General features: G+C 43.7%; 1 protein-coding gene across 3 annotated transcripts in view; it reads right to left on the bottom strand.

The window, feature by feature from the left end:
* Window positions 1-307: 307 nt before the first annotated feature.
* The window catches only part of hif1al (hypoxia inducible factor 1 subunit alpha, like), a 22,635-nt gene continuing 9,914 nt past the window's right edge, over window positions 308-13,028 (bottom strand). The window contains exons 2-16 of one of the 3 annotated variants that reach the window (XM_008304120.1): window positions 11,595-11,785; window positions 11,537-11,539; window positions 9,975-10,159; window positions 9,093-9,177; window positions 8,334-8,440; window positions 6,769-6,950; window positions 6,580-6,686; window positions 5,956-6,103; window positions 5,599-5,846; window positions 4,638-4,786; window positions 4,431-4,556; window positions 4,194-4,342; window positions 3,102-3,216; window positions 2,815-2,938; window positions 308-1,588 (exon numbers count right to left, since the gene is read on the bottom strand). In XM_008304120.1, the coding sequence (XP_008302342.1) occupies window positions 1,521-1,588; window positions 2,815-2,938; window positions 3,102-3,216; window positions 4,194-4,342; window positions 4,431-4,556; window positions 4,638-4,786; window positions 5,599-5,846; window positions 5,956-6,103; window positions 6,580-6,686; window positions 6,769-6,950; window positions 8,334-8,440; window positions 9,093-9,177; window positions 9,975-10,159; window positions 11,537-11,539; window positions 11,595-11,785 (1,987 nt within the window). In that variant the 3' untranslated portion in view covers window positions 308-1,520. Of the gene's footprint in view, window positions 1,589-2,814; window positions 2,939-3,101; window positions 3,217-4,193; window positions 4,343-4,430; window positions 4,787-5,598; window positions 5,847-5,955; window positions 6,104-6,579; window positions 6,687-6,768; window positions 6,951-8,333; window positions 8,441-9,092; window positions 9,178-9,974; window positions 10,160-11,536; window positions 11,540-11,594; window positions 11,786-13,028 lie in introns of all 3 variants that reach the window. The other 2 variants (XM_008304118.1, XM_008304119.1) reach the window with 2 other exon arrangements.

The raw sequence follows: 13,028 nt of genomic DNA, 5'->3' as shown, positions 1-13,028 counted from the left end.
GTAAAGTACCGACACCTTGCAGATACCTGCGACAAAGACGACAATATTTACCTAAAGTAGCATGAAGTTGGAATAAGTGCATTAAAATGGTGATGAATTTGACAGACTGATGCAAGAAAACACATTTTTTTTAGCAGAAAGTGCTGCAGGTTGTTTAAGGCAAAGAAACACGGCTGCAGGTCTTTTTTTAATTTAAACAGTTTTGGTTAAAACATCACCATGTGCTCATTGACACGTTCAGCTGCTTTATTCTGGACAGAAGTTTAATGTTTCATCTCCGCACAAACTTCACACAAACAGCAGCGGCTTCGCTTTTCTTCGACGACTTTATTTAGCTCAAGAATACACACACAGGGATAAACAGTAAAAACAGTATTTAATCCTCTCCAGCGTTTTAAATCAACAGGTAACAGGCCAACGATGCAAAGAAAAGCCTTCCAATCACAGAGTTCTCGCTGGATGATAAAAGGCACACAGAGTGAGTTTCAGACAGAATTATGAAGGAAATAACTGAATAACAAACCTCCACATCAATAAAACACTTCAAGGCTACACGTCAAGCTATAACTGGTTACAAGTCATAAAATAAACCCAAAGACAAACCTAAAACACTAGTGTTTAATCAGATTTCTAACCCACATCTACAGACGAGCCCGGGCTACGACGGCTTCAGTACGGCGAGTTCATCGATTCTACATTTTAAAGTTGTGATTAAAGGACAAATCCAAACATTTCACAGTCCGGGTGACGCATCTGATTTTCTAAACTGCATCAGCGGCTGACGTCCTGGTGTCGGCTAACGAGGAGCGCACGATGAAGTGAAGCCCGTCCACCCGATCGGAGGATAACACGGTAATAAAAGTCTCAAAAGTTGAAATGCATCATTTAAAAAAGTCTTGTGTATAAAAAGACGTAGAAATTTGCCACTGAAACGAGCGATGCCACTGATGTTCGCTTAAAAAGGAAAAAACAAAAAAACACTGATGAGCTGCACGGAGGGAAGTTTGTCTCCACTGAAGATGATTTAACGTTTCACACAGTTTTCATGCAGCAGATTAGCGCCACCTGCTGCTTCCTTGGACACAGACTGAACCTCGATTTAAAAAAAATACAGTTAAATTGGCGATGAAGCGATAACGAGCAGCGTGAGGTTAAAGACGGCGGATTGTAGCACCTCCAGGTTTGATCTTCTCTCTTCGTCGACAGGCAGCTTGCTTCACAGTGAGAGGCTGGGCGGGTCGTCCTAAGGTCGGTGGTTCGATTCCCTCCACGGTCGAAGAGTCCTCGGGCAATCCGAAGTGCCCCCAGTGGCCGGCAGCACCTTGCATATGGGTGTGTGAATGTGATCTAGTCTCAGATGTGCGTCACTTTGGATGAAAGCTAAATGAAAACGTAAATTGTAAAAAACCCGAGTCTGGATTCGTGTGCGTATGTGTTAGCGGTGTGTTGCGTTTCGGTGTTTTGCGCGCGCTCGGTTTCCGGCGTCGACGTCGACTCCGGATCGATCGGCAGGAAGCCCATCAGGTGGTGGGGGAGAGAGGAGGGGAGAGCTCAGGGGGGTGAGGGATGAAGATGTCCCTCATCAGAGCTGCAGGAGACACAAACAGATGCACAACTTTAGACGGAATTAAAACTTCAAAACCAAACTGATGCAGACCTGCACTCTGAGTCTGGACTGAACGCTCATAATGTGATGACGATTGACCTCTGATGGCTCAAACTGTGACTTGGTGGCGCCCCCTTGAGGTCACCGTTGGTATTGTTTGAGCTGCATGTTGCTTCTGATCCGTGTTGCAGATGTGACAGAAAACACAGATGTTCTGATGCGTCAGCTGCTTCCTGTTCGTTATAAAAAGCTTCTAATCGAGAGCAGGATGCTGCTACCGTGGATACGTCCAGCTGTTACTACGGCAACTGGAGATGCCTCTATGACAGACGTGTTTGTTCAGGAATCCAGCAGCTCCAGTTTGAACCGCTGCGTGTCGTCAGCGTTACGAAAAGCGAGTGTCCCCATGATTCTGCCTTCAGAATATGATGTTTGTAACTCTGACTACGTCTGACTAGTTATTTCTCATCATGACATTGATTAACAATTTGCAATATTGTGCAAGTAGATCAAATAATCTCTAATGAATGAGCTGAAATATGAAAAAAAAAAAAGAAGCAGTCATGAAAAGTCTAATCTTTGAGTTCATATTAACAAAAAAATGAATAACGCAGAAGTCGACTCGTGATGTTTTCTGACACATGAGCAGCTGCAGGTCACAATAAAACAAAACTAAACATGTAGAGAACTTTTAATCTGAAATATTTGGTCACAAAAATGAGAAAAAGGTTCAGTTTTGTTGGAACTTTCACAATTGATTGAGCAGGTTTGACAAGTCGTAGCACAAAAAATAAAAGTATTGCTGGTCAAAACAAGCGCTATCTCAGAAAACACCTGATTTATGGCGCTAACATTTCATATATATGTTTAGAAATAAGAGATGAGTCGGCAGAAATTGTTCAAAAAGTGCTTCTTATTTTCAGTTATTTCACATATTTTGTGTTTTAGTCACTGGATCCTGTTGAAGAACAAGAACATCCATATATATCTAGATAGAAAAATAAAAAACAGAAAGCTGCAGGTCTTTAATGTGGCCACCAGGGGGCGCCACATCACCTCTACCAGCCGTAAACTGAGCAGACGTTCACTGTTCTGCTCCAACATCAGGCTGCTCAGTGTGTTTTATTGTGACTTCATTTAAATTTAAACCCGTCTGAGCTCTGAAGACACACGACGATGTTTCTGTCTGAGTTTGATTCAAAGGTTACCTGCAGTGTCACAGAGTCCCTGCATGCCTCCCAACACCGGGTCTCTGTCGGTTAGCAGCTGACTTCGATCCCCCGGTCCCGGATCCAGGAGCAGGTCTGACGGGTCGGCTTCCTCCAGAGAGCCCTGGAACAAGAAAACAAAGGGATTCAGTGTTAAATTTGAAAGTATTGTGTTGTTTAGTCTCCTTCCTGAGTTTTAAAAGCCTGAATCATTCCTCCTCCTCCTCCTCCTCCTCCTCCTCCTCCTCCTCCTCCTCCTCCTTCCTCCTTCCTCCTCCTCCACTCACCAGCAGCCTGTGGGTGAGGAGAAGCTCCTCTTCTATCGATGAAGCGTCTTGTTTCGCCTTCTTGTCCTGAACCATCATCTGAGGCGGCAGCAGCAGCTCGTCCCGGTCGTGAGTCCTGAAGGCAGACGGTTACACATGTGGGTCAGCCGGAGCCGGTAGGTGGTGTAATGTGCTGTTTGAAGTTTCTGAGCCACTCGTTTGGTTGCAGCTCTACGTGATGTGCTGGAAATACATAAAGAAAGCCAAGGCGGCGCTGCAGACAAACCCCCCAGAGGGTCTTGTTGTGGTTTGTAATTACACACCGGAGCGGCGTGAAGCTGCTGCGCTCTGGTGAAGTGGAGGCTTCAGCTACATGTAAAGGTCCTGAACAAGAGCTGCTGTCACTAAAGGGTTCTGGCTCGGTTGTGATCAGTCGTGTTGGGTGGAGCTACAGGAAGGTGTTCCCTGGAAATAGTGGAAGTTGATTGAAATAAATAATCTGAGGGGCTGCACCATTCAGATGGTTTGTTGTTGCTTCTGCTGGTTTAAAAGCAGGCAGATAAAACCGCCGTAAACGAGCCTCCGATCCGCTAAACCGGACCGAATTGAAGAGAGAAAAGGCGGAACCGATCGCGTCTTTATACGGGTCGAAAGAAGCGTGAAGAATGTGGAGTTCTGGAGTCGATCAGGCTTTAAACGTCCAGGCTCCAGGGTCACGCTGCAGGAAGAATCTTTTGGTGTATTTATGATCCTCATTGTTCACTTGTTGAGTTCAGTAACACAACTATGACTCCATTACTCTTTATCAAGCTGTACACTTACATTTTATTTTCTATTTTATGCACCAACTTTGCTGCTTGTGTTTACATTTTAGGACAAATTAAATTAAGTTTGTACGACTCGAGTGGGAGCTGCAGCTACTTCCTGTTTAGTCCGATGGAGGTTTAACACCAAACATCCCTAATAAGTGACTTTTTGTGGTGTGTGAGGAGTTCCTTTGTGTCAGAACCATGAGAACGTCTCACGGCAGAACGCTGACTCTCAGTTCAGACGCACTTTGAGCATCTAACACCTTCTTCCTTCCACATCTGACGACTAGGGGTTTTTTCTTACCGTTTCCGTCCCATCGCCGCTGCAGGTTCGCACAAAGAGGCGGACGCTTTGTCAGCTGCTTCGGGCAAACTGCTGAGGAAGGTGAGCTGGAAGTCGTCGTCCATGGAGATGTAGGGCGCCAGCATGTCCAGGTCCATCCCCTCCATGTCCTGAAGGCACAGAGTCAGGTCTGAGCAACTTCAAGTTAAAAAACATACAAACCATCTACAGCAGCGTCCAGATGCTTTCAGCTCCCACCTCCGAGACGTCCGGCTTCTTCTGAACATCGTCTGGGAAGAAGGCGAAGAACTTCTCCACCTCGCTGGTGTCCATCACCTCCTCTTCTTCCTCCTCCTCCTCTTCCTCCTCCTCCTCACAGGTGCCCTGAGGAGACGAAACAATCCTTAAATCAGACAGACGCCAACGTTTCGTACGTTTTAAAGCAGGTTTAGGGTTTGTGGTTACCAGCAGCGAGTCGGGCGAAGTCGTCGGAGGAGTCAGAGGGTTGAAGATGGGAGACAGCAGCTGGCGGAGCTGAGGGCTGCACAGGTCCTGAGGGTGATCTGGAACCGAGTCCGAACCCGGCGGACTTGTGAAAGAGAGCTCGACGAAATCTGAGGGACGGAAAGAAAAGAGAGGAAGGTCAGGAGGCAAAGTTAACAGCGTCGGTATGGAATCACAGGAGTGCCATAATGAAAAATAAAGCTGCTAAAAAATAAATTTGTAAAAATAAAGAGAAATAAAAAAATAAAATAAAAATATGGAAAAACAAAGGTACATTTTGTCTTTGCGTTTCCGTTGTTTGTTCCTTTTGTTAATTTTTTTCTGTTTGTGAAAAACAAAATGAATGAAGATGGAAAAACCCAAAACGTGACTCAACATTTATCAGCTCTGACATGAACGGTTTCAGCTTCAGATGCCATTTTTTATATATATTTTAACATTCATACACATTTTTGAAGTATCGCTGCAGAAAAACGTGAATGGAAACGACAAAATGTAAGAAAATCCCTAAATTTTTTTTACGCTTGATTGTTTAGTAAAGAGTTAATTCTGACATAATTAACATGTAGCTGATCCGTTTCTTCGTCTTCAGATGAAACATGTTTAATACCAGCAGACACAAAAGACTAATTTGCAGATTGGACAAGAATCCTTTTTGTTTTTGTTTCTGCTTCTTCTACTGTTTATCACAACCATGTGACCTGTAGCGCCACCTTCTGGGGAAACAATGAGTTTATTTGCACCAAATCAGTTCATGCAAACCTCAAGTAACTGATATTTCTTATTGCTTGCAACATTTTAAAATTAATTTATTTGTAAACCCAGTTGTGTAGCTGCGCTGTCACCTAGTGGTGTGGAGGAGGAACTGCACTGAGAACATTTCCACCAGCTGGTTCTTATTTCTCCATACTCGTCTTCTCACCTGCTTTCAGCGGTATGACGGCGTCGCCGGCCGAAGGAGCCAACTGGAGAAGCTCCTCCGGCTTCTCCTTCAGCTTCATGAAGAGCTTCGCCGCGCCGCCGCCATCTGAATCGGACTCAACGACGAACTCCACGTCAGACTCGGGCGACTCGGGAGCTTTGCCGTTCTCTGGCGCCGCCGGCTGGGATTCAGATTTGGCGCAGCGTGTTTGTTCCACAGAGAAAATGACGTCCGGCTGCTCCACGACGCTGCAGGAGAAGATGGAGGTGAACAAGGAGGAGGAGGAGGAGGTGCAGATTTAAATAAAACAGCAGCCGCTCGGGTCGGTTCTGCAACCTGCTGCTGGTCTTGAAGTACCTGAGGATGAAGTTGAGGCAGACGACGGCTTCGGGCTGCGACGTCTTGCCGTTGTAGAGGACGGTGGCCTGAGTCTCGGCCCAGACGAAGCCGCCGCTGTGGGCCAGGAAGCGGTACTGGCTGGTGCTCACCTGGCCTTTGGACAGCACTGAAGACACACAGAGAGACGATTAAAACCCAGAAACCTGCAGCGTCGACTAAATCCTGCATCTCTAGTCCTGGCTGGTTTGTCTGCAGCAGAGTTTCTGCAACTAAAATGAAAAAATTTGCAAATTTCTCTATGAAATTAAACAATCAGCAGCCAATAAAACCTTAAATGTTGTGAAAAAGCTTAAAGTGAAAAACAATCAGCCTTTTTTTGTTTTAATTTAGATGATTACGGTTCATAGCTCATGAAAGTCCAGCATCAGAAATCATTACAAGACCAGCGGCTCATCAATAAAAGTCTTTAAACATTCAACACATTTGTGATTTTTGAAGCCGCAATCATTGAAATTAAACAAAAATATTTCACTTCACGTCTTTTTTAATTAAAGAAAATTTAATTGAGTGAGTTTTTCTCGTAGTTCAGGTATTTTAAAGCCCAGTTTAGAACCTTTTCGTACAGATTTCTGTGAGACTCACGCGTGTGCATGCTCTTGTTGACGTGATCGGAGTCGAGCGCGTGATGAAACTCGAACACCGAGCGTCCAATCAGGTCGTCCGGTTTGTATCCGACCAACTCTGTCACCCTGAAAACGGGAGGAGACGAGTGAGATTCACAGGGTTTTATTTATTTATTATGTACCGTTTGGGCTGAAGGCTGGGTCCTACCTGCCCTCGCAGTGGGTGAAGCACAGGTCCATGCTGTGGCGGGTGAGGAAGGTGGAGGTGTCGAGGGGGAACTCCACGCTGGACGGGTGAGGGACGGGCTCGCACAGCAGAGTCATGACTCGGGCCGCAGGAGGCGACGAGGAGACGCCGAACGGACGCATGGTGCCGGTGCAGTGGAGCACCTGCAGAGAGAAACATGAAGACCCGGTTAACATGGAGGCCGAGCTCAGCTTCAGAAAGCATCTGAAATAAAACGGAAATGAAACCATTACTGTGGGTTGTTGGCGTGTTTCTATGATGTCGTTTCAATGCAAAGCCTGAATAGTTTAATCATTAGACTGTTTGTGCATCTGTACCTTTAATTTTAGACCTTTAGAGTCGTTAAAAAGTTGCTTGTGTGACAGTATTCGGTCTAAAATTTGCAGTTTTATTCACTTCTGTGTGTTTTTATTTTGTCGTTTCAATGCAAAGCCTGAATAATTTTATAATTCAGCTGTTTAATGTCTAATTTTAGACCTTTAGAGTCTTTAAAAGGTTGCTTGTGGGACAGTTTTGGCTAAAACTGCTCTAATATTTGCAGTTTTATTCACTTCTGTGTGTTTCTGCGACATGCTTCATGCACAAACTTGTATTTTTTACGACTGGACGCTCACATTCTTACAGTTTTGTCTTTATTTTTTCATCTTTCTCTTGCAGCTTAAATGTTTAATCGATCTGAATCAGAGCTTCTCTCTGCGTAATAATGAAACAGAACCGATGCACCGGTTTCAGGCTGCAGATTAAAGACGTTTCCTCTCATTTAAACACCATCTGCTGAACTTTTTTTATCGTCTTTCGTGCACAAACTTGCTGGAGCTTCACATTCTTAAAGGCTTTCATCAGCTTGTTGCTGCATTTCCAGCTTCTGTCCATGTTTCTGTGTCCACTTACTATAAACCAGCTGTGGCGCAGGAATAATAAAAATAAACCTGGCGTCAAACCGAGCTAAGAATAGATTCAGCTCCGGATTCTTCCTCCTGTTCAGGTTTCAGGAGCTAATTAAAGAAATGACCCGGTGAAGGAAAAGCCACGAGAAGGTTCAGGAGCAAAAAAAAAACCTCACATCAGCTTTTATTTTGATGATGGAGCTTCTAAAGTTTAATTAAAGGCTAAAAAAAAGCTGAGATTGGTCTAAAATTTGCAAATTTTACAAAAAAAAAAAAAGCTAAAAAAGGCAGAAACGTGGAATAATTTGCAGCTTTTTGATGATATTTTGGAGCCAATTATCAGAAAAATACTTTTTACTGGAGACATGTCGGTGCAGCAGCTGTTATTTGTAGATTTCATTTTCTAATTTGGTTTTAAAACTGCAGTAACTCACTTGAATTAACTATTTTTTTCATTTGCAACTGGATGAATTTTCCCACCATCCTTTGAACTGCCTATTTGTTCGCCGTGTTTTTCTACGAGTGGATTTCTGTGCAGCTGGTTTCCGGTTTTACGGCTCAGATTAGAACAATTTAAAACTTCTCGGCTCCATTTAACCTCCGAGAAACGTTTTTTTTTTGTTTTTTTTTGCGACTGACCTTCCAGGAGGCCGACTTGATGTTGACGGAGCGCCCCTTGCTGGTCAGAGTGCTCTTCATCCGCAGGAAGAAGTTCCTCTCGCTCGGCTGCGATTTCTTGCTCAGACCTGGAGGCACAAAGACGACGAGGTGAATCCACAGACGTCGTTTTGTCTTCAACAACATGAACGTTTCTGAGAAGCGGAGCTGCAGCGACGGATCTGAGCGGGTTTGTTGTCCAATAAAAGTCCTGATTCTGTCATTTCGGTTTGTTAAATGTGACTATTTCCTGATTTCTTTCCTCAAACTGAACGTTAACGTTTGAGGACGTCGTCTCGGCCTCTGAGGAACACGATAACGAGCAGATCGACTGATAATTAAAACACTCATTAGCTGCAGCTCTGCTTGTTTAAAAAGCATTTAAAAGAATTTTTCCTTCGCTACCAACAGAAAACACAAACCAAGTTCAACTAATAAACTGATCTACAACTATTCTGATGATTGATTTAGTCAAAAAAAAACTCCAAATTCTCTGATCACAGCTTCTTAAATGTGAATATTTTCTGTTTTCTTTCCTCCTCGGTGACAGAAAACATTTGCTGTCGAGCATTTCAGATCAAATCACTAAATAAACTAATAACTGACAATCTAATGCAGAAAATAAGCAACAATTAGAAGAATTATCAGCTGCAGACCTACGAAAAGTCAAGATTAGGTTTATAGAAGCACCAAAAATTGCTCCATTTGAGGTTAATCTATGACATAATGATGATAACGGACCTGGGCGAGGAGTCAGCAGGTCTCGGAGCTCCTCCTGATCACACGGATGAACAAACTCGTAGATGCTCTGACCCAGAAGCTCCAGCTGTGGACCACAAGAACACACAAACTAGAACCGACGCATCAGGAAACTAAACGTTCTTCAAATTAAAACATTTACTGAACGTCTGACATGTTTACTGACACTCTGACAGGTTTGTCTGTTTCCTGTAAACCAGCTGTGGAGCAGGAATAATAATAATAATAATAATAATGGACTTGGTGTCGAGCTAAGAATAGACTTCAGCTCCAGATTCTTCCTCCTGCTCAAGTTTCAGAGTCCAGCAGGAGCTAATTAGAGAAATGACCCGGTGAAGGTTCAGGAGCAAAAAGAACAATAAATCTACAGCAGAAAACAATCACATTAGCTTTTATTTTGAAGATGGAGCTTCTAAAGTTTAATTAAAGGCTAAAAAAAAGCTGAGATTGGTTTAAAATGTGCAGTTTCTACAAAAAAACAACAAAAACCTGCCAAAAAAGGCAGAAACGTGGCTTAATTTGCAGCTTTTTGATCATATTTTGGAGCCAACTGTCAGAAAAATCCTTTTTACTTGAGACATGTCGGTGCAGCAGCTGTTTTTGTCGATTTCATTTTCTAATTTGACATTAAAAGCAGTTGTACAAGTTGTAGTTGTATCCTGCTGTTCTATTGATTTCCCACTAAGACGCCGTCATAGCTGCTGAACTCTTTGACTTTTAAACTGCTAAACATAAAGCTGCTATGAGGGGAAAACAGAAGAATCGATGCTGAATCAGATTCAGGAGGGAGGAGCTGAAAACATCTGGATGATCCTGATTGGAGGGTTTGAATTTAACCCGACGCTGCTGTTCTTCCCGCCGTACCTGCGTGATGCCGATGTGTTTGTTGACGTTCTCCGTCAGATAAATCATGTCTCCCTCCTCCGTCGTCACCATGACGAAGCCGGCCAGCGCCTGAGGATAGAACGAGTCCATCAGATCCTCCTTCGGCTCCTCCTCCTCCTCCTCATCCTCCATCTTCGTCTCGTCTTTCTCCTTGTCGTCGTCGTCTGCAAAGACAATCAGGCAAATTTAAAACATGCAGCTGCTGGTTTTTACTGAAACTTCTGCAGCTTTTAAGGGTTTATTCTGGATTTAGTTTCCAGTTTGGACGTCACAGGGGAGCCCGTGTTCAACAGAATCTCTGCTGCTTTATCATCGATGACGGAACAAAAACCTGCAGAGCTGCTGGTTTCTGAAGCATCACAGACGTTTCAGGTTTCACAGCAAACACAGGTATTTTTCAGGAGCTGCAGAAGCGTTCGTAGAAACTGGACCTGATGTTCTGAACCAGCAAGTGTTGATTAAAAGAGAACGTTGTTGAATGAGCTGGGCATCATTTCAGTTGAATCAGAATCAAACTTTTTCTGCAGCTGCTCCTGAAAATATTCATGCTAATAAGTGCACAACATCTACAACATGAACAATTTAATTCTGTTTAAAACACACGTGTGTGACAAATCAGGCTGCAGTTTAGTTTCTCCACCTCCTCACTTCTTGTTTTCGTGTTTTTCTGTCACGTTGTTTTTGTCGCTTTGCATTTCGCTGAGCGTCCTGAGCTATACGGTGGAGCTCTGAGTCGACTAAATCTGAACTCTCTGTTGTTCAGCAGGTTTAAAGGTGAAGCACGAGAATCTAGCGTTTAGTTTTATGTTGATTCAGCTGCTGAGACGTCAGCAGAGCTTCAAACCCGCCGTCTGTGTTTCTGCATTCGTTTGACAGAAACGACAAAAGGAGCAACTGAAGGAGGCAACGAGGAGCTTCTGATGCTCCAGATACACAAAAAGAAACTGTCAGCGGTGTTTGTGTGATTACTGCCACCGCCTGAAGGGGGCGACAGAAGCTCTGCATGCTAACATCAGCATCATCCACACAGGGAATGCTCTAAGGCAGGGGTGTCCAATCCTGGTCCTGGAGGGCCCCTGTCCTGCATGTTTTAGATGTTTCCCTTCGTCCAACATTCAAATGATCAGGATTGTTATCAGGCTTCTGCAGAGCTTGATGATGAGCTGATCATTTGAATGTTGGAAGAAGGGAAACATCTAAAACATGCAGGATAGGGGCCCTCCAGGACCAGGATTGGACGCCCCTGCTCTACGGTTTGCAGGTTTTGTTGTCTTCTGGTGATGCCACAAAGTCAGAAGAAGGATCTTTTTAAACTTGTTGGAAAAAGAGAAAACACACGATGGAGGAATTTAACAGAAACGCATCTTCTAGCTGCTGAAATGTTTCCGTTTGCAGGAAACTGGAAGAACCGACAGCAAGGAACAAAACTAAACTCAAAACAGATTCAAAAATGTAAATGAGTGCACATGAGTTTAGTAAAAAAGAGTCTGTGTCAAGACGAGACTGAACAAACCAAAGGGTGAGAAACGTTTAAATCAAGCCGTCTGCGGTTCACCGAGTCGCCACGAAGCCGAACTCGTGGACGTCGGAGCTTCTCACCGGCTCTGAGCAGCTGCTGCATCCTCAGGAAGCTCAGCGTCACCCTCAGGATGGCGGCCTTGTCCAGGTGCGTGCAGACCCGGCGGGGCAGCGGCAGCGTCCGGGCCAGCTCGTAGAACACCTCCGTCTCCTGGCTCCGGCGGGACCGGGCGGCGTCGCGCGATCGCAGCTTCCTCTGCTCCGAGCTGGTCCTGATGGAGACAAATGAAAGGAGGCGATCAGGATTAGTCCAACTGAACTTTTCCTTCGTCACCAAAAAAAACCCACAAACCTGTGAGCAGCGTTCAGCTCTTTATTTCCCCCAAAATGAGAATAAACTGAATATTGACATTTAAAAAACGTCGTCTGAGGCTTTGAGGAACTCTGACTAATATTTGTAAAATCATTTTCTGACATTTTATTGACCAAAAAAAAACGAGAAAACCAGAAAAAACTCCAAATTCTCTGATTCCAGCTTCTTAAATTTGAGTGTTTTCTGGTTTCTTTTGGCTCCTCTTAATGTTTCACATTTATTTTTTTAAAGAAAACGTCTGTTTCAGTGTTTTGCTTCATTTTAAACATTAATTTTACTCGTTTTGTTCCGTCTTCAGGTTTTGCTGATGATTCTGTTGCTGCTCGTTCATGAATCAGGTTAAAATTCATTTAACTGACAATGAAAATAATCAAAAATATGTTCAGAAAAGCACAAAAATAGCTGCTTTTGAAGAACAGTTGGTAACTTCACAGCCAATGAAACATCTTGGCTGCATTTAAAGACGTTTAACGAACAAAATCACTCAGAATTCGTTTAATTGATCTGAATTTATGATGGAAGGAGCCGATGAATGAGTCCAGGACCAGAAAACACAAACAAAACAGATGGAAAGAACAAGAGGAAGGACCAGAGGAGAATTATACGATGGAAATGTTAAAACATATAGAGAGAGTGAAAGAGGAAGATGAAGGAACGTGTCCAGGGAAGGAAGGCGAGGAAGGAAAACAGGAGCCGAGAGTCAAAACAAAGATCTAATCGGTGGTTTTCTTCTCTACGAACGTGTTCAAACCTCGACCGGCTTCTGTTTGTCTGCCGGCGACGCTTTTCATTGTTCAGACTGAAGTCGAACAACAAAGTGAAGCAGGAACAGAAAAGTCCGGCAGCGACCAAATCACGTCGTCATAAAACAGTAAAACGAGGTACAAACGCTGGACAAGCAGCCTTCAGAGGTAAAACATATAAACATATGAAAAATTAGCACCATTAACAACCAAATAAACAACAAAATCTTTAGTTTCTTCCTGAAAAATGTCCTCGTGTGCATCTCAGAGCTTCAACTTTTGCTGATTTTTATGTGATTTTTCTATAAAACGCTCTAAAAAGTCACATCAGCTGCCAAAGAATAAAGAATTAAACTTTTCTAGTCACGACTTCTTCAGAAACTCGGCTGTGTTTGGATC

Source organism: Stegastes partitus, unplaced genomic scaffold (genome assembly GCF_000690725.1).
Source record: "Stegastes partitus isolate 25-593 unplaced genomic scaffold, Stegastes_partitus-1.0.2 Scaffold2140, whole genome shotgun sequence".
In the NCBI taxonomy this organism is placed as follows: Eukaryota; Metazoa; Chordata; class Actinopteri; family Pomacentridae; genus Stegastes; species Stegastes partitus.
The sequence above is the reverse complement of the archived record's forward strand: the minus strand, read 5'-3'. Positions and strand labels throughout refer to the sequence as shown.